A 24,745-nucleotide genomic window follows, 5' to 3' on the forward strand; every position below is an offset into this window, starting at 1 on the left:
CTCGGACTCGCTGGTTTTCGGACTCGGACTTGTCTCGGACTCGAGACCGGTTTTCTATGGTCTCGGACTCGCTGGTATTCGGACTCGGAATTGTCTCGGAATCGGACTCGGACTTGTCTCGGACTCGCTGGTATTCGGACTCGGAATTGTCTCGGACTCGCTGGTATTTGGACTCGGACTTGTCTCGGACTCGCTGGTATTCGGACTCGGACTTGTCTCGGACTCGCTGGTATTCGGACTCGGACTTGTCTTGGACTGAAGATGAGACAGAGCTCTTTATTAAACTCATAAAAGACAAAAGTATTACAGGAATACTGGATTCTAAGCCACAAAGAAATGCCACAATTTATCGAGACCTTGAAGCAGAAATGAGGAAGAAACACCCAGAAACTCCTCATATGTGCCGCTCACAAGTATAAGAGTCTTTCCTTGCCATTAATGCTGTGATAACCAGGGCTGTAGTACTCAAGTCCGGTCTTGGACTCGAGACCGTTTTTCTATGGTCTCGGACTCGCTGGTATTCGGACTCGGACTTGTCTCGGACTCGCTGGTATTCGGACTCGGACTTGTCTCGGACTCGCTGGTATTTGGACTTGTCTCGGACTCGCTGGTATTCGGACTCTTGACTTGTCTTGACTTGGACTCGACAAAGGTTGTCTTGACTACAGCCCTAGTGATAACATGCCTACGTCTCCTTTCATTAATAATAATGGCTAGTGCGGTGGTGAAGATATACATAAACCTACCAACATCCGTCGCCATGATTCTTGGAATGCTTATCGTGAGAGGATAAAAATTACGTTTAGTCACATAACATCGGTTAATGGAAATGCCGTCATTTCACAGTAGTTTTTATCGACATTTAGAAAACATCGCAAAAGTATTGCGCAAGTCTGTAATGGAAACGCAGCTTTTGTCATCTCTCGTTCTCCTCGCTGCACAGACCTTGTTGAGGGGATTTGGCCAGTCGTACTTCAGCCGCTGCACTGACGGAGGACGTCCCAGTGTAAGCATTGCAGGTGTACGTCCCCTCATCCAATGACTGGACATTATTTAGCATGAGCGTCCCGTCTGCCGACACATGCACACGAAGTCCGTCGGGTCGCACTGGCACACCATTCCTGTCCAGAGAGATGAGGCGCTGTCACAATGTAAGCTTTATTCACACTTAAATACAAACCGTGTTCTGTGAACTGACCTTGACCAGCCAACCTTCACGTTTTCTCCTGTTACTACACAGGGCAGTTGAGCAGTGCTGCCCGGCGGCACATCGACGTCTGTGGGGGCTTTGGTGATCCTGAGGTCCCCTAAAGAAAGAGGAGAACATTACAAGCATACGCCAGAGACCGGGAACTGGGAGTATGTTGAAGGGCTGCGTCATTAATAATCAAAATAGCACCAAACTCTTGAAATGTATTAGTGCGTTTATTAAATCGGTTACAGAGGTTGCGATCTAATTGAATAAATATATGCGCTGCATGTTCCAGAGTGAAGCGCAGCACTTCATTCACACACAAGCAGCTCATGATCCGCCAATGTTTTCAGCGTCTCGTTTCACAGTAAATGCTTTTGAGTCACAGTTTCACAGGCTGCGTTTACACTTGGCATTAACATGCGCCCTGTATCCGGATGTTGTCCACATACACATTGAAAAGACAAGTGTAAAAGCGCTTCTGATGTTATCCGATCAGCGTGTCCAGGTTCGGGGACGAACCTGGCGTGTCCATTGTAGTCGAGGACGCATTGTGATCGGATCTCAGTGTAATGTAAACGCAATCCAGCCGTCGTATGTGTGTGTGTCAGAAAATAATGACCAGACGCAGTTTAGACAAGAAATTAAACTTATTTGAACCTTACAATAAACGTCAATCTTTAAAACAGTTTATTTAGACTTACATGATACCGTGTGTGTCATTTTTCATTTTAATTGTGCAACATTATCTGAACGAGGCGATCGCCTGTACAATCACAGCTAATGAAGAGCGTGCGCTGCTTTGCCAGAGGAATACACTTTTTTATTTTTTAATGTTTTAAATGTTGAATGTTTTTATTGTTTCAGCAATGTTTATTAATCTCCCATTTCTGTTAATATACACTATAACCTTAAACCCCAATGATCGATGATGTGACGTGTTTAACATGATCAACCCAGTTATGTTTGTATGATCAACTCTGGAAGTATTCCTTCATTCAAAAAACTTAATTTGATCATCTTTACTTTTAATCTGGTGTCGTGCCACAGACCTAATTTAAATACTACGCAGGAAACAGAAATCCGATCGGTTATCCAGATACAGAGGCTACTTAATATGAACAAATGTAAATGCGGCATATCCTGATTGGCTAATGATCCGATCTGCTTGATCAGATCACGTTGAGCGCATGTTAATGCCAAGTGTAAACGCAGCCACAGTTTGAGTCGATTTATTGTGCATTTGGGGACAAAACATTACATATAATGAGAAGCGCTTATCAACTAAAGAGAAGCTGTAAGGTTTAAAAATAAAAGTTTAATGGAAACGAAGAAATTAAGACTTTTGTAATGTAAAATAAAATGATTTATATTAGTTTTCTTAAATACTGAAAGTAATAATAACAAAATAATAACTTATTAACTTATAACTTTATTATTATTTTATAGCCACGTTGACAAAAACATACAATTTTGGCCCAGCAAACAATCACAACAAACCTTTTATTTATTTTTAATCATATTTTAAATCATATTTGCTATTAGATTTTCCTCCAAATCATGCAGCCCTATTATGGTGCTTATTATTCAAATACAATAGAGAATATAAAACACACCAAAAACCCTGAGCTGGATTTGACGTTCTTCAAACTTCTGGGTGTCCGTGACCGTGCAGGTATAAACCCCTGAATCATCCGACGTCAGCTGGTTTATCATTAACGTGCCATCAGAGTGCTGAGAATGCCTGTGTTAGGAGACAACATTCAACAGTCACAGAAAAATAAGTGACCACAGAGAAGGAAATCCCAGAATGCACTGCAGGGAAAAAAGTTCATAATGCATTTCCTTGAATACCACAAATTATCAGGGTTATTATCTTTAACTAAAACTGAACCCATAAAAAACATTTTTATTAACATTAACTGAAATAAAATCTAAAATAAAAAACATAAACTTACTTTATTTTAGCTAGATGCTAAGGCAACATTTCTCATAAGTTGATCATTAAAACTAAGTTAACTAAAACTATAAAACTAAAAACTACTTTTTTTTATGAAAATGACAAAACACAACACAATTACTAAAAATGTTACTTAAATGGAAAAGAAAACAGAAAATATAAATTAAATTCATTAATTCAATTAATCAATTAACTAATTAAAGGTATTAACAAAAACTCTAATAGTATATTAACGGCACTAATTAAAATGCAAATAACTGCGGTGTTGTTTTATTTTTTTTATTTACATTTTTTTATTTGGGTGTACATTGTAGTTTTTAGGCTAATTAATATAATAACAGCAGAATCTATTACATTTACATTTACACATTTGTTAGACGCTTTTATCCAAAGCGACTTACATTGCATTTCAAGATACACATTTACATTCTTATCAGTTCTTGCTTTCCCTGGGAATCGAACCCGTGACCTTGGCGTTGCAAGCGCCAGCGCTCTACTGTTTGAGCTACAGGAAAGCTATTAGAGTCGATCATGAACTGAGTCTCCTGTGCACTTTGCTATTTGTATGACACATACGGCTGTATAATTTTAGCGTTGCATGTCATTTGGCGCTTTTCCATTACCAGTACCAGTACCTGCTCAACTCGACTCGCCTCGGCTCGCTTTTCGCTCCATTTTCCATTGCAGATAGTACCTCCACAATAGTACCTGGTCGTCATAGCGACGCCGCAGGAAACTGCCGTGACGTAATCTTCTACGCGACACACACCCGCTACCCACACACACAGGACAATGGAGGAAATCGAGTGTATGTTGTTTTACATAATACTAGTAATGGGTATTTCACGCAATCTCTGACCAAACTATTTAAAAATGGCGGGGTTATTCAGGATACTCCGTCTGGCGCGTGCAATGATGACGCAGTGAATAGTGACGATTCTCTCTGACCAATCAGCAGTCTGCCGTGTTTCACGTCACATTTTAGTATCGCCTCAGCTCGCTCAGAACCTCGCCGGAGGTGATACGGAAAAAAGTATCTGGAAGCAGGTACTGGTACAACTTTTACACAGTGGAAAACCAAACAAAGGCAAGTCGAGTCGAGGCGAGCTGGTACTGTGTAGTGGAAAAGCGCCCATTCACTTATAAGGAGGGTAGGATGCTGCTTTCGAAGGGTTTGAACAGAATTGAAGATGAAGATACCTGAGGGAGTTGAGTGGCTGTCCAGCTCTGCTCCAGTGAATGGTGACCGCATGCATGGCAGAGACCGGCAGCACCGAGCACTGCAGTTTGGCTGTCTGACCTGCTCGAGCCTCAACCAGTGACGAATGGTCAATGTTGAACCTGGAAAAAAACAAGGGCCATGATGAGTAATGCAAGTATGATTGAGAATATGTGCTGCATAATTTCCCCAACAGTGTGTCATTTAATGATTGATGTCTTGTACCTGGAAGATGAATGTGATGTGAATGATTGGGAAGAATCCACCTCTGATATTCCTGCACCAATCTGGGATGTTCCTGTATTTGCTAGTGGAAGAAAATATCCATTGAGTAAGAAAAAAAATCTATTGTGTTGTTGTTGTATAGTGGGGTGGTTGCTTGGTGGGTCTCACTGGCCCAAGTCAAAAGATCTGATCTATTATATTATCAGACACCTGGTAAAATGTTATCCAGTAGGAAAAAAGTAAAGAAAAAGTAATAGCAATCTCACCATTAATGTTTAATAGTTCAAGGATTTGTTTAAATAATTAACCCTGCGATTAATAGTTATAGTGACGGTTGCAAGCATCAAATGAAGTATAAATGATTAGTAAGTAAATAAACAGATATGATAGAGCTAACCTGAGACAGACAGGTAAATGTAGCGGTGATCTCTCTCACGGTCTTTTGTGGCCACACACAGAAACCATCCAGAGTCCTGCAATGTGATGGGACCCACCAACAGAGAGCCGTCTGACTGCTGCTGATGCCTAAAGACCAATGCACAGTTTTAACCAAGCACTACAGGTTTGTGTTTAGTTGAGCTACGGTCTTCAATCCGAATGAATCCGATCTGATAGCAGATTCTGAAAGTTTTGTTTATATAACCATTGTATTCCTACTCTCATCTTCGATTATATGTGCATTACATGTTCCCTTTCAAGGGAACTCCCGCTGCATCTGAATTTTCTAAACTATGGGAACGCCTCTACATGATTGCGTCTTGAAGCACGTGTCCAATGGCATGAAGGAACGTCATAGGCGGGTGAAGTCATGACCAGGAAGCTATAAAGCGCACCCAGACCAAACAAAGTCAGCTTCTGTGCCTTCATCAAGCACTCTGTGTGAAAGGCAAGAGGCTCAATCCTTCCCCCTCGCCCAGAGTTATGGAAGCTGTGGGTGAGGCCTCTGAGGGGGCCCAACTCAGATCTCTTAACCAAGATTGTTGAGATCATTCTTCACTCCAGAGCTCCATCCACGAGGAAACTGTATGCCCTGAAGTGGAAAGTATTAACTTCATGGTGCGGGAATCATCAGCTGGACCTAGTTAACTGCCCGGCTGGTACAGTGATGGGTTCTCTGCAGGGTTATTCCCCTCGCCTTTAAAGGTGTATGTGGAGGTCATAGGCCCCATCCACACTACTGCGTTTTCGTTTAGAAACGGAGACCTTTTGCTACGTTTGCACCTCCCGTCCAGACTACAACGGCAAAAACGAAGACCTAAAACGGAGAAGTTTAAAAACGCTCCGACCCCGTTTTGCGTTTTGAATCTCCGGAGGGCGTTTTAGTGAAGACGGTCAAAACGGAGAACTTGACAAACGATGACGCAGAGGCTCACACTCGGCTCTATGATTGGGTGTCATCAGTCATGGCGTATCCTTCCCTGATTCGTCAGACACCCATCACATGACCCGTCCCCGGGAAGAACATACAAAAGCAGCCTGGTCTACGTAACGTTAGTGACTGCAACATGGATAACGAATTACAAGCGTTACTGACGTTGATGTCTTTGCTAGCAGCTGTTGTGCAAGTAAATTCTGCATTTTACAACGCTATCACTGCCTACATGCGCCTGTTTACACCGGCACGCGCATGCCCAGTGTTGGTGAATGGTCACGTGATCTGCGTTTTCAGTCGTTTTAATGTTGACGGAGATCAATTCTAATACGCAGCTAAAACGCTGATGTGGACAGAGATCTTATTCGTTTTAATTTTCCGTTTCTAAACTAAAACGCAGTAGTGTGGATGAGGCCATAGATGCTTACCACACTGCTTTAGGTGGTGTGTCTTTGGGGAGAGACCAATTGGTATCTCGTTTCATCTGTGATACTTTGAGGCTGAGGCCCGCAACTTACAAGAGGGTGCCGGCCTGGGATTTGGCCATGGTCTTGGAAGGCCTATCAGCGGCTCCCTATGAGCTGAAATATCTGACTCTGAAAGCTTTGTTTCCTCTTGCTATCACGTCTCTTAAGAGAATAGGAGACTTGCAAGCCTTGTCGGTATCCCCTCTGTGTTTGGAGTTTGCACCAGGCATGGTGAAGGCCTTCCTTCACCCTAGACAAGGTTATGTTCCCAATGTCCCCACTAATGTGGCAAGACCTACTGTGTTGCAGGCCTTCTGCAGGCTTGCCTTTCGGACGTCGGACTAGGAGAAGTTGAATCTGCTTTGCCCAGTCAGGACATTAGATGTGTATGTCCACAGGGTTCCCAGGTCCCAGATGTTTCTGTCTTAGTTGTGCTTGCTTGATTTCACACAAGACAGGCACTTGTCAGTAGAGTGGAGTGGGTATAAATGTTCCCATAGCGTCGTAAACTTCCTTGAAAGGGAACGTCTCAAGTTATGACTGTAACCATGGTTCCCTGAAGAGGGAATGAGATGCTGCGTCTCCCTGCCATACTTCTGACGTGCCTGTGATTGCCTTGCGTCGGCTTATCAGAAGCTCTCATTGTTTGGTCTAGGTACACATGTGATTTCACATGTGCCTCAAGACGCAATCACGCAGAGGCGTTCCCATACCACCGTAAACTTCCAACACAGCGTCTCGTTCCCTTTTCAGGGAACCATGATTACAAGTTGTAACCTAAACATTTTCCAAACAAAACCTCATTTGCCCTGAAAGTCACCTCGATAATATTAGTATCTCAGCGGTACTTAAAGTAAATATCTTAGATCAAACGGTTTAGGCTGAAAAAAAAATAGGGGAATCCAAGTTTGGGAAGCAATGGCATTACACAGCCAAGGTCTTCCAGGTTTTAAACATTTTTTGTCCAGATTTTCAGAAACAATAGTGTAGGTAATTGGATATGATGAAGACATAGTATTTCACAGCTATATGTACCAAAATATAATGTAATCAATAAAAAAATAACTGTAATCTGATTGAGCATTTTAAAACTTAAAGGGGTCATGACATGTTTTTTTTTATTTCATTATTATGTTCCCTTAGGTGCAAATATAGTATTACTATAGTTTTTTTTACAAAAAACTTTTAAAATGTAGTGATTTATGACCTTTTCCCACCCTGCTTCTCATCCTCTGATTCAAACAGTCTGTTTTGGGGGTGTTTCCCCTTTAAGAGTTCAGTGTTAACGCCCACTGTTATGATTGGCTAACGTCAGTGCCTATGCATCAATTATTAACGCCCCCAGCCAGAAGGTTTGCGGATTCGGCGCAACTGTTTAATAGCGGGTGATGCATGCGAAGCGATGGCTCTTGCAATGATAAAACCTTATTATGTTTGAGCCAGAATCAGAGGAAAATGAACGATCACCACAACAACGAAGACTGGATCAGCTCGTGTCCACATGGAAAGTGAAACTATTTTGAATTAATAAAAAAAAATTAACCCGAGACACTTGAAAACGGATTAGCTTCAGTTTAACAGTTTAACATTATTTAACTAATTCCAATGAAATTATAGGGTGTACCACGGACAAAAATGCATGCACAGGCCATATTTGAAGATGCAGCATTGATAAAGGCAACATTTTTAATTTTCTATCACATGTAGGCCTACTAGAAAGGCGACATATTTTCAAGATTCTCTTATACAAATGTGTTTATATTAGCCATGGTAAAAAGTAAGTTTGCGTCGTCGTTGTTGAGCCCAGAATATTCGGCACGGACTTATCTTTGAGCAACAGTTTTCTGGCAAAGCCAGCATCATATTGGGATTTTTTCCTCAAAACAGTCATCCTTAAATGTATAGAACAAACGCTTAAACTAACACTGCCGTGACTGGGACGTCCGCAAAAAATAAAGTGCATCCATTTTTTCCCTGACGACTGGATCTTTCAGCGTATTTAAAAAGTAGTTTAAAGTTTTAAATACATTACTTACAGTTTGCGTCGTCGATGTTGAGCCCAGAATAGTCGGCACGGACTTATCTTTGAGCAACAGTTTTCTGGCAAAGCTCAAAACAGTCATCCTTCAAATGTATAGAACACACGCTTAAACTAACACTGCCGTGACTGAGACGTCTGCAAAAAATAAAGTGCATCCATTTTTCCCTGACGACTGGATCTTTCGCAGCGTATTCACAGATGTTGTTTGTCCACATCCAGGAACAGCACATCTGCGTGGCATCGTAATTTCCCTGTACACAGACCCACTCGCTGTCCGTCGACTGAACACTTGTGAGGCGCGCGGCGCGGGCGCGACAATGATACGAAATGAGCGTAGTTGCCTTGCGCTGAAAGCGTAGTTGCCTTGCGCCGGAGGCGGTCATTATGCAAACGCTGGTACGTCACTTCGTACCGTGACGTCACTTCTTACCATGGATCCAGAACGAGCTGTATTTAGAGCTTGATTAAATAAATGATTCGTTTATAATGGGGAGGACGTCTTAAGCTATGAAACTTGCAGGACGTTTTAATGGTACAAAGACCTCTTATATACCAAAAGATCAAGGCAAATTTGGTTTCTCATGTCATGACCCCTTTAATATAATCTGGTTACAGGTACTTCATTTTTGGGACCTGATTATGTAATCTAGATTACATGTAATTACTTACTACCCAGCACTGTATATGACATTTGCAAAAAGGTTATATTTAAGCAGAAATTATCTTAAATGATTGCACACTACTTTCATGTTTAACAGGTTATTTAAATGTTTTATAGTGATAAAGTGTTTACGAGCTGCTTAAATATCAAATGATGCAGGTACTCACCTGGCGAGGTCAACTAGGACTCCGTCCCGTCTCCACTCGACAACCACAGTGGAGGAGGGCCGTGGGGTCACCCTGCAGGGCAATACTACCTGCTGACCAACCAGCCCCTCCACCGTGGAGGGATCCGTCTTGTCTATACTCACACCTACAGCTGTCCAACTGAAGCAAACGAGTACAGAGAGCAAGAGGAAATAGACACAGGTACAGAAACAGAGAATGGAGGGAACAGAGACAGAAGGGATGGGGGTAGAGACAGACAGACAGACATGCAGAAAGAGAGAAAGAAAGAAAGAAAGAAAGAAAGAAAGAAAGAAAGAAAGAAAGAAAGAAAGAAAGAAAGAAAGATAGAAAGAAAGAGAGAAAGAAAAAGAAAGAAAGAAAGAAAACATATGACTTTATGCTGTACTATTGGGAACAGCAAAGCATTTGTTGCAGTCACCACAGCAAGCATAAAGATCAGCCTTGACCGGGCCACAGCGGGAATACAGGATCCCAAAAGAACAACACCAGCCCAACATGCTGACAATTCAATCAAACGAGACCAGGAAGAAGAGGCTGGAGAACTCAAACAGCTTCCAACCTATACAGATGGAAAGGATCAAAACCACCATTGTTATGTAAATGAACGGCCAAAATGTATAAAAAGTTTTCAGTTTTTAGTTGAAAACAGTGTCGTGTAAATGGCCCCTACATTTTCTGTCCTTACTCTCAGTTACGCGCGAAAAAATTGTTTCAGTTATGCAGAGAGAGACAGCAAAATATACTTTTTTTGTGGTAAAACAGTTCAATATTGCATTTTTGTGCCTTGTTTAATTTTTACTGCTTAGTGTTGTATGTTTAACAAAATGCATAAAAATACAAACAGACGAGAAAATTAAGGTTTTAAAAGCCTGGGTAAGGTCTTTAGTAAGTTTTAGACTCTCAGGATAAGATGCCCAGAAACAACAAAATGACTTCCTCACAGTCATTGTTTGAACCATTTGACTTCTTCACCAACAGCATTTGTGAAATCAACGGTGTTGCCTTGCGGAAGTGCTCTTCAGGGACGTCAACATGATGACTGGAATTACTTGTAACATGGAAGAAATTTACTTTATTACTTGATGCTTTATTATATTTAGGACTTGGTGTTAGCATTAGGATGGGGAAATAAATTAAATGCCAACAGTTCAACATGTATCGTTGGCCCTGGAACATTCAGAGGAAATTATTAGGTTGATGAGCAAGTTGATCAGGCCCCAACGTCACCCCTAAATCTGATTGGTTGATTGGAATTTTGTTCCAGGACCAACAAGGATGTTGATCCATGAACACTTGACGAAATCACAGCAAGCATAAAGGCCCAGATATACTTCAAGCTAAATCAAAGAATGAACTTGCATGATATAATTTCGAACAAAATCAGGCCAAAATGAAGTTCGTTTTGAGTTTGTTTCAGGAGTTCAAAACAGCGTGCCGATGGGAACTTTCTGGAAAAGTTTGCTCTGGCTGGTAAACACATAATAGGGGGGTGTGGCTCTGAGACTCCGCCTTCTTTGAGGTATACAGTAAATCTCCTCCAGTTAATTTCTTCTGTTCAGTTCGTCAAGGTCAGATGAAAGTAAAAGCATGAGCACACTGGAGAGCTGTTTTATAGTAGAAATGTAAGTTGTAATAATAATTTAAAACAACACTGATTTTTCATGTTTAATACTGTAAAGCTGCTGCTTTAAAGAAGTCTATTGTATAAAGTGCCCTGTAATAAACGTGATGTGACTTTACTGGAGAACTGAATTGCAAACAAATCCACATCGCTGTGATCAGATGCTTTCCTGTTAAAGGATAATTCCGGTATTTAACACCTTGAGTCTATATTGTCGTTTGTTTTGGATGAACAAGAGTGGTGGACAACATTTTTTTGACAATGGTTCCTCTCTCGAGTTTTTGACTACAATAGAATTGGCCATGGATCCATTTAACATTGGAGTCAATGGGCATGTCCGAAAATGTCATTAAAACAGCCAATAATGTTTGTTTACAAAACTGTTAAACTCAACAGTTAACAACTGTTTTCTCACCGATGTCATTTTTGTTTATGTTTATTTTGTTATTTTGAGAGAAAACCGCACAGTAGGTATTTCAAGCTTCTTTTTACGCCTAAGCAAAGAGCCGAAAAGAACTCCACCGTGAGTATATCAGGGCCTTAAATGTGTTCTACTCTACAACATTCGGTTTCACACATTTACAGTCTACTTGTATCAACATACAGCTAATGTGTAAGGGCAGGATTTGGGAGAGACACAGAGAGATAGTTAAGGATGACTGGGACCCCACAGCAGATTTTATTAGTCACACTGTAATGAAATCATGTACCACACACAGACCTGGGAATGGGGATGGGATGGGAAGGGGAGGTAAACTAAAAGTAACTAAACAACTAAAAGCAACAGAGAAAGGAGGTTAACAGTCTGCGTCAGGGCAAATAAACCAGTCCCAAAAGCACAGCATTGCCCAACACTTCACAGTGAGGGCTGTCAACTTCTATAGGGAGAGTGTATGTTGATGCAGTAGATTAGTATGATTAAGAAGCGTGAGGCAAGTCATATTACATCAAATGGCATTACACTGCATTAGAATTGCCAGACAAATGTGTTTTTAGATGATGTTATGAGTGTGTACATAGGGTCCAAAATTAACTCTGGTAACAAAAACGTTCTAGTTGGCCAGTTACTTAACATCACACCTGGTTAAAGTCGAACTTTATGAATGATAGTGTATAATACTCGCTGATTGCGAGTGATTCCAATCAAAGACATACAAAAATTTTGAAGTTTAATTGTCATATATTTATCTAGGATGGTTCAAGTTACTACTCCAAATTATGCCGTGTGGAATATTCCTCACATTAAGCCACCAAATAAAAAAATATGCCTTTTTTACTGAAAGACCAATCTAGCTAGCATATGATGGTGCGTGTGATACAATTGAGGACAAAATTATATTTTGTATTAAAAATACAGCTTCGTGACAATCAAGAATATTCACGATATTCTCACTCACCATTGGCAGATTGAAGTTAATTTTGGATCCTGTGTGTACATATGTTGAACTGCTGTTAGTGAAGCAATGCTCACTAATCACTACCTTTGTGCGTGTAAAAAGCATATGCATTTAACACGGCTATGTAAGTCTCTGTGCATGTCCTGCGGGCTCCTCTCTTGGCTCTTCAGCAGGGCGTGAAGGGCAGACAGCAAAAGAGAGCGTGGGATTGGGCCTGGGAGAGGAGTAGAGCGATCCAGGGCAAGTTGGATAGTCTTACCTGGCAGCGGGGCTGCTCTGCTGCATGGCACTGGGGGCCAGTCGGTGAGCCCGGTGCCCATGGGTCGCACCGCTAGAACTGAGATTGATACGTGCAGGGAAGCGACGTCCACTGTGCTGCAAGACATGCGCCTGGTCCCGCTGGCTTAGCTCTGATCTCAGGCACATCTTCTTGCACTCCTCCTCCGAGGCGAAGTTGTTGCTGTTGCCATGGCAGCCACCAAACCAGAAGTGCATGCATCGTGAGGCAGAGCGGTCATAGTAGTAACGGGACGTCCACTGATCGCATTGCCCAACCGTATGGGGTAGGTCACAAGATGGAGAACGCTGTGCTGAGGGGCAGAGGGGTAAAAGACATTCAATATGACAATAATCTGTTCTAAAAAGTTTGATAGGTCAGTAACTTTCCTCAAACACCAGTGTTGAGGTCCAACCAGGTCATTTAAGTCCAAGTCAAGACCAGAAGAGTTTCTTTGAGTATTTCAATGTCTTGCTCATATTTTCATGGTGTTGGTCTTGGTCCTTTCGGACTTTCCCTTCTTCTGGTCTTTATCTTGCCTCAGACTCAACTGAGCTGGTCTTGACTACAACCATTGGCGTGGGTGGGACAAAAGCATGTGTGTGTGTCTGTGGGGGGTATCAATAGTACACTGAGTTTAATTTATCGACATCGAACTTATGTTAATGTGATAGTTTCATCCTTACATCTATTGTAACCCAATATATTGTTAGTCCCGAGAGCCTTTGCAAAATTGAAAAAATACATAGATCCTCATTTAATGTTCGTGTGTCCTAAAAGTCTGGTGGTAGAATTTTTGTTCTAAGGTTCTTGGTTCTAATTCGCCCTTGTATATATATTTTTAATTAATTAAAATAAAAAATTAAAGAGATGACCACTTTGTCTATATTGTGACTTACTATTGGTGGGGGAGCACCCCTCCCCTTGAGTACCACCAGCTGCCGTCACACCATCATAGCAGCAACCGTAGGTGGATGTATGGCAGTCTGTGGTTGCAGATGGTATGGTATCTGACTGTAGATAAAATACAAGAAACAAAAGAAACAGACCGACAAAGACAGGGCAAGACATTAGGGAATATCTTTCAGAGGGTATGTGTCCAAATTCAAATGTAAACAGCATATCATAAAGTCTGTATAATAAATGTAACCCAGTAATAAAAGTAACTCATAGTTCCACAAAAATGGTTTCCAAACAATAGATTCATAAAGTGGTGGCAATTAACTTTCCCAAAATAATATTTAATAAAGAAAGAAAGCTCTTAGATCTTAGAAACTCTACACTACGCAATCTAAGAGCAAGACTGTCAAGTCAACGTGACATATTTCCTCAAAATCACCAAACAGTGGACAGCCATCAACCTCCAGAATATGTACAACAAATATGTACCAACAAAAAGAATTACAGCCAGGGAGGGCAAGACCTCGAGGAACATAAGTAAGAAGTGAAAAGTCTGATGAAAAACTAAGCTCACTCACAGACTGTTGGACATTGAAAGGCCAATCTTTTCATGAACTTGAAGGGTCAAAAATATATTTGAGACCATCTTAAGGGGTAGGTTTTTTTGGTTTGGTGCTGATCTGTTTGGCATACAGTCAAGCTACTTGCTTTCTTTAAAGCCACTGTCTGCCAGCCAACTTCTCTTCCAAAGAGGTATGTCATCACCCTGCTCATGGGCCATGTCCATCTGGGAGGTCATGTTCCCTTGCTGCACTGCCTCCAAAGTGTTCCAAATTGTCGAGTTCACGCGCGTGATCATTGTAACTAAACCTATGCGCGTGAACTCGACAATCGACTACTTTGGACTTCGACCGAAAACAGGAACTAAATACAGGTATTTGCGCTGGCTGAAATAACATCATTTTTATTCATATCTTTCACATCTACTGCAGTCAGATTCACCGTGTTCACTCTTAAGGAATCACTCAACATGGCTGGGCACTTGTAATGACACATCAAGGATGATAAGACTAAGAACTGGTTAAGTTTAAAACTTGCCCCATTCAAGTCAATAGGGTGTAAATTTTAAAAAGAGGATAACACGGTGTAGGCAACACCGATTTTGTCGTTGTTCTCTGTATTGACAGCACTCCAAATTTACAAAAAATTGAGCACAATGTTAAAATTGACCGGAGTTCTCCTTTAAGTCTGTTTGTTCACCAGACCTGCTCTGTTTTACTGTTCCTTGATTTTGTCTGTGAAACGGGTTGCCATTGAAGATTGTGTAATGCTGGTGCTGAGCTGTCTGGACTCGGAGAGGGCTACTCTCTGAGAAAACAAAGGACTTTTCTGGAAATTAACATTTGAACTCTCTCTTGCAAAATTAGCATTCTCAGCCGAGAAGCAATCACACCGAGTAGATCACACCTCAGTATTGTCTTATCTGCATTTCTTTCCCTTCAATCTCTCTTCCCCCCTCTCTTTTCTCCACATACTGAGATCACCCTGATCACCTGAAACTCACCAAAAAATCTAGATGGTTTAATGTGAACAATTACCATAAAGCAATATACATGTTTGGTATCATTTGAAGTGTCTCAGTGCAACTGGTACAATGGTCTTATTCCCATATTATGATAAGTTTCAATGGTCAAGTACAATGGTCTTATTCCCATATTATGATAAGTTTCAGTCAGGCTTCCGGTCCGCCCACAGCACAGAAACAGCTCTGGTCAGAGTCACGAATGACCTTCTGATGGCAGCCGATGCTGGCTCCCCCTCAATTCTTATCCTCCTTGACCTCACAGCAGCTTTTGACACTGTCGACCACAACATTCTTCTCGACCGCCTCCATAGTGATATAGGTCTATCAAATTCTGCCTTGGACTGGTTCACATCCTACTTATCTGGAAGGACCGAGTACGTCAGTTTGGGTGGAGCTAAATCTCACCCACATGCTGTCACATGTGGTGTTCCTCAAGGGTCAGTACTTGGTCCAATTCTCTTTATTCTCTACATGCTCCCCCTTGGCCGCATCATTAGCCAGCATGGTATCTCCTTCCATTGCTACGCTGATGATACACAACTTTACCTCAAAATAAACCCAACCCCCCACCTCCCGGCTGCTCTGCCTTCATCTTCTTCCACACCACCCCTACTGACCTCCTGCCTGGAGGAGATAAAGGCCTGGATGAGTCAGAACTTCCTTCAGTTAAATTATTCCAAAACTGAGGCAATTCTTGTCGGCACTCCTCAGCAGGTTCAGTCGTCCCTAATAACCTCTATCACTTTTTCCGGAAAAGTCATCCCTCTCTCATCTACAGTAACCAACCTCGGTGTAAACCTTGACTCTCACCTCACATTTGACAACCATGTCAAACTTCTGTGCAAATCATCCTTTTTCCACCTTAGGAATATTGCCAAACTCCGTCCCACACTCACCCTTTCTGACGCCACAAAACTTGTCCATGCCTTTGTCTCCTCCAGGCTGGACTATTGTAACGCACTTCTGTATGGGATCTCTAGCAAGAGTCTGCAGAAACTCCAACACATACAGAACAGTGCTGCTAGGATCCTAATGAGAGTGCGTAAATACGAACACATAACCCCCATCCTTCAAGCACTTCACTGGCTCCCCATCTCCGCCAGGATCCAATACAAAATCACTCTCCTCACCCACCAATGCATCCATGGAAATGCTCCACCCTACCTCAAGGAACTTCTCACCCAGCAAACATCAACCAGAAACCTCCTTTCACAAAATGGCAATCGTCTCCGTCCTCCCAGAACCAAGCTCCGGACCATGGGAGACCGTGCTTTCTCCTCTGTTGCCCCGAGACTGTGGAACTCATTGCCAGACCACCTGAGGGTTCCACAGGCAGTTGACCACTTTAAAAAAGACTTAAAAACTTTTTTATTTAAAAATAGCTACAATTAATGTGAAACTGAACTGTTTTATATTTAATGTTTTCTTATCCTTGCCCCTGTTTTTACTTCTGAAATATGTTTGATGTAGCACTTTGGGATTTGTTCGCAAATGAAAAGTGCATTATAAATAAAATTTATTATTATTATTATTATTATTATTATATTAGTAACCCAAATTGTACTCAAGGTTTTAAAAGTGTAGAGCTACTTTGCTTACTGTGAACCTCCTCTACTCCTCTTTTCGCTGAAGGAGCTTCTTATTGCACTTGCTAAATGGAAACAAATTGGAACAGGCAAAAACTGGACAGGAACATAGCTGCTGGAACACTGATCTGGATCCTTTCAGCCAAATTTGTTATCAGCAAATGGAATACTCACTGCTGGAGACCAGTGTGGCCCGGAATCTGGACAGCCCCCCTTGTTGGGGCCTTGGGCTATGGTCACACCATCATGACAACAGCCGTACCTGAAATAAGTGTTGATATGCATTTGCATTACATTTCTGGTAAAACACATAATTGTAAGATACTAAAGTAACATTATTCCATGTAGGACAATAAGCATTGTCCCACAAATATTGTATTGTATAGGATCGTGATTATATTGAGAAACCAGCAGATTGTTTTGTTTCAGACATATAAATGTTTCTCAATTAGTGTCTGTAATAAACTCATCCAAGTCCATGTGTACCTGCTCCATGTGCAGGATGCTAGACCTTGGTCCTGGGGACAGCCTTGGCGCTGAGGTCCACTGGCTGGGGTACTTCCATCAGGACAGCAGCCATAGTAAGTCTGGCTACAGTGAAGGGTGAGAGGTGTGCCATGAGGATTGTGGACTGGATTGTTTTGATGAGTTTCTGTTGTGTTAGATAATAAAAAAATAACAAGGACCTTATTAAATGTTTCCTGCAGACAAAGAGCTTCTTCATAAAAACAGAAAGTGTCTGATAAAATGTATGGGTCACTTGAATGTCATCTTTTAATTTATTCGATAGTCCACACTTTACCAACTGACTGAGAGCAGTGTATATACCTAGGAATTTAAATCAGGGAGCAGACACCCTGCAGAGGTAGGGGCTGAGGTCCGGGGAATGGAGACTCCACCCCAAGATGGTGGAATTAATCTGGAAGGAGTTTGGCCAGGCAGAAGTGGACCTGTTTGCATCTCAAGATGACCCACTATCGGCTCTGGTTCTGCCTTACGCCAAGGGCTGGATGCCATGGTGCAAGCGTGGCTGAGGCTACGTCTGTATGCCTTTCCCCCAATCGTTTTGCTCTGGGGAATTCTAGAGAGAGTTCGCCAGGATGGCATCAGTCTACTTCTAGTACCCACATTCTAACCGGCCAAGTATGGTTCTGGGACCTAATGTATCTCCATGGGAGATTGCTATCAGGAGAGACCTTCTGCCCCAGGCAGGGGGAACAATCCTTCATCCCTGCCCAGCCTTGTGGAAACTGTTGGTTTGGTCCCTGAGGGGTTTCCCTTCATGTCTAGAGTAGACTGGGTTACGTGTCTATGGCTCCAACCACTGTTGCATGATCTATAAACTTGCAAGCCTTTTGTCCATCTCCTTTCAAGATGTTAGACCAGGAGAAGCTAAACTTGTTGGGTCAAGTAAAAGCACTGGATACTTATGTCCACAGAGCTGCCCTGTGGAGAAAATCTGATCCGGTCCCTAAGGAGAGATTCTCCAGTGAAAATATAGACAATGAGAAAGTGGATAGTTGAGGCTATTTCTCTAGCTTAAAGGTGTGCGGTCAGCCTTTACCGATGGCTGTCAAAGGACACTCTACGAGAATTATGCGGGCTTCAAAAGCCTTATTGTTAGGAGTGCAAGAAGTGGGCTGATCCTCTCCGCACACATTTGTGAGGTTTTACAACCTAGACTTTGACTCCGCACCAGGGTCCCAAGTGTTTTTGTCTTAGTTGTGCTCACCATGATTCACACTAGACAGGCACTTGTCAATACGTCGCAGTGGGTATTATCATTCCCATAGCATTGCTATGTAGCAACATTGACTGCCATCGGGTCAAATTAGGGAATCGCGAACACTTCATTAATTTGCCTGAAGACAAGAGGTCTTCGTCTCGTTCTCCCATTCCAACATGTAACCGGACACCACACATTCCTCACGCCAGGACACTCACATACCATAAACAGAAGAGACTCTGTTTCTCTATCACCACACACACACACCAAGAGACTTTATTCAACAGAATCATATTTAAGACCTCATACAAATGGACTTGATATTTCTGTGTTGCCATTTATGTGTTACGACCGATGTGGAATTGATTTCAATATTAATGTGTATTAATCAAAATCTAAATGCTTCTAATCTGTAGATTTTGTGTAATTTTGTTATCATATACTCTGAAAATGATGTGCTTAGTACCATTTTGAATCTTGAGACCTAACGGAGTTGAATCTTGACTGCAAGGTACAATAATATGCATTTATTCTAGGAAATACCATACTTCTAAATATGAATGTTAAATTCAATTTCACATGACATAGTCAAAGTGGGCGTGTCTTTACCAACAAAGGAACATTCTCCCGCTCTAGATCAGAGGATCCGATTCGCTCTTGTCCCAGAAGGAGGCGTATCCTTACATTCCTTAAAAGCAAAAACGCTCTTCCTGCACGCTCTCTTGTCCCCTTCCTGCTCTTACTACCCGACCTGGTCATGTAAAGTCTCCGATCCTGGAACTCCTTCCAGGAGTTCCCTCCACTCTTTTATTTCCTTTATAAAGTGTTTTTTTTGTTTCCTTTTTAAATTCTCCTTTGTTCGTTTCCACCTACGAGTCGAACGAACGAAGCCTGAATTCCTTCAGCAACTACCCTTCCAAAGAGACCTTCTTCAAAACTCCCGCGAACAGCTTGCTCTGGCAACAAGCACGCGCGCCTCAGCACGAGCGCGCACTCTGCTCCGAGAACTCGCGCAGGCTGAACACAGCTCCACACAAACGAACTTTGCAAGTATCAAGCCGAGTTTTAATGTTTTAAGGTGTTTTGATTGATGTCTCTCTCAAAGGTCTGTGATGTTTGCTGTTCTATGGTCACACGTGACCATTTTCTCCCTCTCTCTCATCCTCTCTTTATCTCTCTCTCTGTCCCGCAATCAAATCGAGCGCGGGCCCCAGAGCACTCTCTCCCTCGCTCCCTCTCTCTCTGTTCCGCATTCAAATCGAGCGCGCCCCGGCCCTCGATCTCATTCTCTCCCTCTTATTCTCTCTCTCTCAAACGCACGACCAAAAACCTCTGTAAATCGCTCCCCGCGCGTGCGAGGTGTGCGTTACTACTGCTAAATAGCACCAGCTTAAAGCAGAATAATCTCTCTCTCTCTTTATCTCTCTCATCTGTTATTCGTCTTGTTTGTCCACATGTAAGATATGTACAAAACTATAATCAATATGTGTAATCCGTTATATTCTGTAGTTTGCATTTATTAAAACAATATATTCAAGACTGTGTCTGTGAAAAAACGCTCGTAAAATCACAAACGTCAATGAGGTAGATTAGAGCTACCGCGCTCCCTGTAGTTTTAATTTTATAAACACCAGAAATATTAATGTTCACGGCCAGAAGGTTGGTGTTTCTTGGAGTTTATAAGGAAGGATAACTTTATTGAGAGATTAATCACTTAATCTGACGGTTGGTCGCTGGACGAACAACGATTTGATAATTACATTAATTTCCCTTAAAGATCATCTCGCAATCGAAGTTAAGTAAGATTATTGATATATGAATGAGGAATTATAATTCGTTGTGATTGATTATTCATATATTCATATAATCCACCTTCACTTTCGACAATTTAATGTAACTGAGGTATGCAAAATATTAATCATATTCATGATTAGTTATTAAAATTCCCTATGGATCATTTGAGCTAATTCATACGGACCCAGGAGTCCGAAGCATAAGGCATATAGTTTACAGCTACTTCCGACACAGTGCAAGTTACCTCGAAATGAAACATCTCAGGTTATGAATGTAACCATGGTTCCCTGAGAAGCAAATGAGACGCTGCATCGCCCCGGCATCGCCCCGTGCCTGTGATCGAATTGCTTCTGCCAATCAGAAGCTGCCATTGTTTGGTCTGGTTGCGCTATATGTGACCCGCCACGGAAAGTAGGGACACAAGTCGGCAGCACAACTTAAAAGCAAAATGAGAAAGAAGCGTTTTTTTTCAAAACTGGTGATTTTTGCTTTTTTGCAGAATCTATTAGTTGAGATCACGAAGAAGCCTCTCCATGTTTTAGATATCAATATTGGTATATTTAAAATCGTACATTTTTAGGTTGAAATCGGCTTGTTTTGTGAGATTCTAGCTCGCAGTAGGGGCGTGTCATTGTCTGTGTGTATTTCCATACTGGATAAGCCGGCTTTTGTTTCTTTTGTTATTGCCCCCGCCCTCCAAGGGAACAGCGTGGTAGGACTGGGCGATATAATATCGATATAAAAAATATATTGATATATTTTTTAAATGGGATATGGAATTAGACCATATCGCATCGATATAGTTCAAAGTTGCGCTGTGATCCTTGCTGCAAGCTGCTGTGTGCTTTTGTAGCAGTCTGCGTCTCAACAGCCCAGTGTACAACGCAACAAATACTCACATTAAATGTTTACGCAGAGGAACAGGACACTGCAGTTCTCAAAAGTTCATTATTTGCATGTGCTTTAAAGCCTTGCTGGTTAAACATGTCATTCGCTGCTAAAGCGCTGTTCTAATGCGCTTTTCTGAGCGCACACAGCCGACGCGCGCATGCACTAAAAGCGTGTCTAACAGCGTCTGGATACTGGACTAAGTTATCTTTCGAGTCTTTTTGAGCTAATACTGTCAAATACACTCAAGGTTTACATAAAGAAAGTTGGTTATGTCTAAACTGAAAGCAAACCGAGAAAATTGAGAGAAATCTGCGTGTCATATTATGCGTACATATTAGACGCGTTGCTTTCAGGTCTTAAAGAGACAGTAGCCCTAATAGTAAACATGCAGCCGCTTGTCCTTAAAGTGATTGTTCACCCAAAAATAAACATTTTGTCATTCTTTACTCACTCTAATGTTGTTCCAAACCTGTATTTATTTATTTCTTGTGCTGAACACAAAAGAAGATATTTGGAACAATGTGGTTAACCAGACAGTTGCTGGTCCCCATTGACTACCATAGGAAATACATATAGAAGTCACTGGGGAACATCAACTGTTTGGTTACCCACATTCTTCCAAATAACTTCAACAGAAGAAAGAAACTTATTCAGGTTTAAAACAACTTGAGAGAGTAAATGATGACAATTAAACATTTTGGGAGAACTATCCATTTAATGTTAATAAAACAACAAAACACAGAGGACATCACACACTGCTCTTGACTGAGAACTTTAATAGTAACTTTAATAAGAATCAATGTATAATTTATACAGTGAAGTCCATATTTGGCTTTGACTTTCACTGAACATTTGCCCTCACTTTGTGGAAAAAATATTTGTATATATATCATATATCGATATTCAGCCAAAATATACCGGGATATATGACTTTTGGTCCATATCGCCCAGCCCTACAGCGTGGCTACTTATTATGCAGCGCTCTAGTCGGCTCTATCTGATATCAAAAGAGTTGCCTATACAGTTTTATCGGTAGATGCTAAGAGACATTTATTTATATATTACCTGTTTGCAAACTTTTTTTTTTTCTTTGATGGCACATTGTCCTGACCTTTTTGCTCCCCCATGTGCTTTACAGCTTTACAGGGGGAGCTTTACAAGGGGTATGGCTTATCTAAATGAGATGTAAATGAGCCCTATTGTCACTCCCAGCAGCAGAGAGGTGAGAACTGCTCAATCTTTAGAGACAGATTTCTCCACTTTGAAATTTTTTTGAGTGCCTACCTTCAAATGGCCACAACTTCTCCAAATATTATCAGATTTCCATGTGTTACACATCGTTGGAAAGCTTAGAGACTACACTTTCAGAATCTGTGAATAACTCAAATGCCCCAGAACCGACTTGTGTCCCTACTTTCCGTGACCGGTCACATATAGCTTCCTGGTCATGACGTCACACGCTACGGAATGATGTCCCGCCATGCCATTGGACTGATTTCCCAGTTGCTTTAAAGACGCAATCACGCAGAGGCATACCCTTCTCAAGGAATCATGGTTACAGTCGTAACCTGAGATGTTTCCTTGGTCCTCTGTCTTGAATTGTCTTTGTTTTACAAAGCTGTTATGTTTGTTCCTGTGTTTGCTCCTGGATGAATTACCTGGTTTATTTTGTTTACTTAAATAAAGTCTTCTGTTTGAAGATACTCAACTCTCTTCTCTTTTCTTGGCTGAAACACGACAGAACACCAGAACCAGAAAAACATGAAGGAGACACCATCCACCCAGAGGACCAGCTCCCATCTCTGTATCAGGGAGGACAGCCAATAGATGATTTTGTTGAGGACTTTTTAGATCTGTGTCACCAAGTGAGTTGGAATGGGTTAGGTCCTTCGGATGAGACGTAAAACAGAGGTCCTGACTCTCTGTGGTCATTAAAAATCCCATGGCACTTCTCGTAATGAGTAGGGGTGTAACCCCGGTGCCCTGGCCACATTCCCTCCAATGGCCCTTGCCAATCATTGCCTCCTAATAATCCCCAACCACTAAATTTGCTCTATCACTCTCTCTCCTCTCTCCACCTGTATCTCCACCTGTATCTGGTGCGCACTGGCGCCGTTGTACATATGAAAAAGCGCTATATTAATACCTCATTCATTCATTCATTAGGGTAAGGGTTAACCCAACCCCGCATATTGAAAATTTTGGAGTGGGCTTGACAACAAACTCCTTCAGATAATGCCAATGGGGAACAGCAGTTGTTTGTAACTCCACTACATCAAGTATGTGCTGTGAGTGACTGGTTCACCCCTAACTGTGGAGGAGGAAGACCACGCCACACCATATGTGCCCATTCCAGCAATCCCTGCCTCAAATCATCCAGTGGACATCATAGAGCCCAGCCAGTTACCAGAACCAACCGCATGCCAAGTCTGACCAGGTGCTTGAGCTGGCAACATCCGTCGTGTAATAACTTCTCCCAAAAATCAATGATTTTACTCCAGAAATGAAAGTAATGATGACATTTTTGGAGACTGGAAAAACGCAGCAGTGCACTGGTGATGACTTAGGCACAGTAAGAAGGGATATTTATTTTTAATAATAACGTTTGCTTAAACCAGAGGTGTCCAAACTCAGTCCTGGAGGACTACTGTCCTGCAGAGGTTAGCTCCAACTTTACCAGCTTCAACACACCTGCAAATTTCTAGTATGCCTAGTAAGACCTTGATTAGCTGGTTTAGGTGCATGACAGTGGCCCTCCAGGAGCAGGATTGGTCACCCCTTGCTTAAACCCTTAAAATATGTAAATATATATTTTTAAATAGGTTCAATATGGAAGAATAAAACCCCAAACTTGATTAGGCATGTATCTATCAAAATTATTTGGCAAAAAAAGATACTACAGCTACAGGTTTTGTTTTACTATTTAGTTCCTGTTTTCGGTCGAAGTCCAAAGTAGTTGATTGTCGAGTTCACGCGCATAGGTTTAGTTACCTATGATCACGCGCGTGAACTTGACAATCGACTACTTTGGACTTCGACCGAAAACAGGAACTAAATACAGGTCTGTGCGCTGGCTGATATAACATAATTTTTATTCATATCTTTCACATCTACTGCAGTCAGATTCCCCGTGTTCACTCTTAAAGAATCACTCAACATGGCTGGGCACTTGTATGACACATCAAGGATGATAAGAGAAATAAAAGCAGGTTTAAAATTAGACCCCATTCAAGTCAATAGGGTGCAAATTTTAAAAATAGGATAACACGGTGTAGGCAACACCGATTTTTGTCGTTGTTCTCTGTATTGACAGCACTCCAAATTTACTAAAAATTGAGCTCAATGTTAAAATTGACCGGAGTTCTCCTTTAACACATTTTTATCAAAATTTTATAAAGTGAGAACATAAATTTTCCAAGGCTGGTCAACATATTCTGGTCAACCACTACTGTAGGAGTTGAGTAAATATACGCCGCAATAACTACTGTATGGCATGTCATGATCCTGGCTCTCTTTCCCTTTACTCTGTCTCCCCCTTTTGGTTACACACATACTCGTGCACTCTCGCTGATCACCATACCTCTCATTACACACACATCTCTCTCATCACCTCCAGCTGTTTCCACTCTCTACTCGTTATCAT

The 24,745-nt window shown here is 41.7% G+C and overlaps 1 protein-coding gene across 6 annotated transcripts in view; it reads right to left on the bottom strand.

The window, feature by feature from the left end:
* Positions 1-24,745, bottom strand: part of paplna (papilin a, proteoglycan-like sulfated glycoprotein) — an 89,653-nt gene that overhangs the window by 4,548 nt on the left and 60,360 nt on the right. For all 6 annotated transcript variants that reach the window (XM_079633058.1, XM_079633054.1, XM_079633057.1 and 3 more), the window contains 11 exons: positions 17,178-17,343; positions 16,866-16,953; positions 13,520-13,634; positions 12,603-12,933; positions 9,305-9,463; positions 4,994-5,121; positions 4,597-4,678; positions 4,353-4,493; positions 2,809-2,936; positions 1,199-1,307; positions 946-1,121 (listed from right to left, as the gene is read on the bottom strand). In XM_079633058.1, the coding sequence (XP_079489184.1) occupies positions 946-1,121; positions 1,199-1,307; positions 2,809-2,936; positions 4,353-4,493; positions 4,597-4,678; positions 4,994-5,121; positions 9,305-9,463; positions 12,603-12,933; positions 13,520-13,634; positions 16,866-16,953; positions 17,178-17,343 (1,623 nt within the window). The remainder of the gene's footprint in view (positions 1-945; positions 1,122-1,198; positions 1,308-2,808; positions 2,937-4,352; positions 4,494-4,596; positions 4,679-4,993; positions 5,122-9,304; positions 9,464-12,602; positions 12,934-13,519; positions 13,635-16,865; positions 16,954-17,177; positions 17,344-24,745) is intronic.

Source organism: Phoxinus phoxinus (genome assembly GCF_949152265.1).
Source record: "Phoxinus phoxinus genome assembly, chromosome: 13".
Classification (NCBI taxonomy): Eukaryota; Metazoa; Chordata; class Actinopteri; order Cypriniformes; family Leuciscidae; genus Phoxinus; species Phoxinus phoxinus.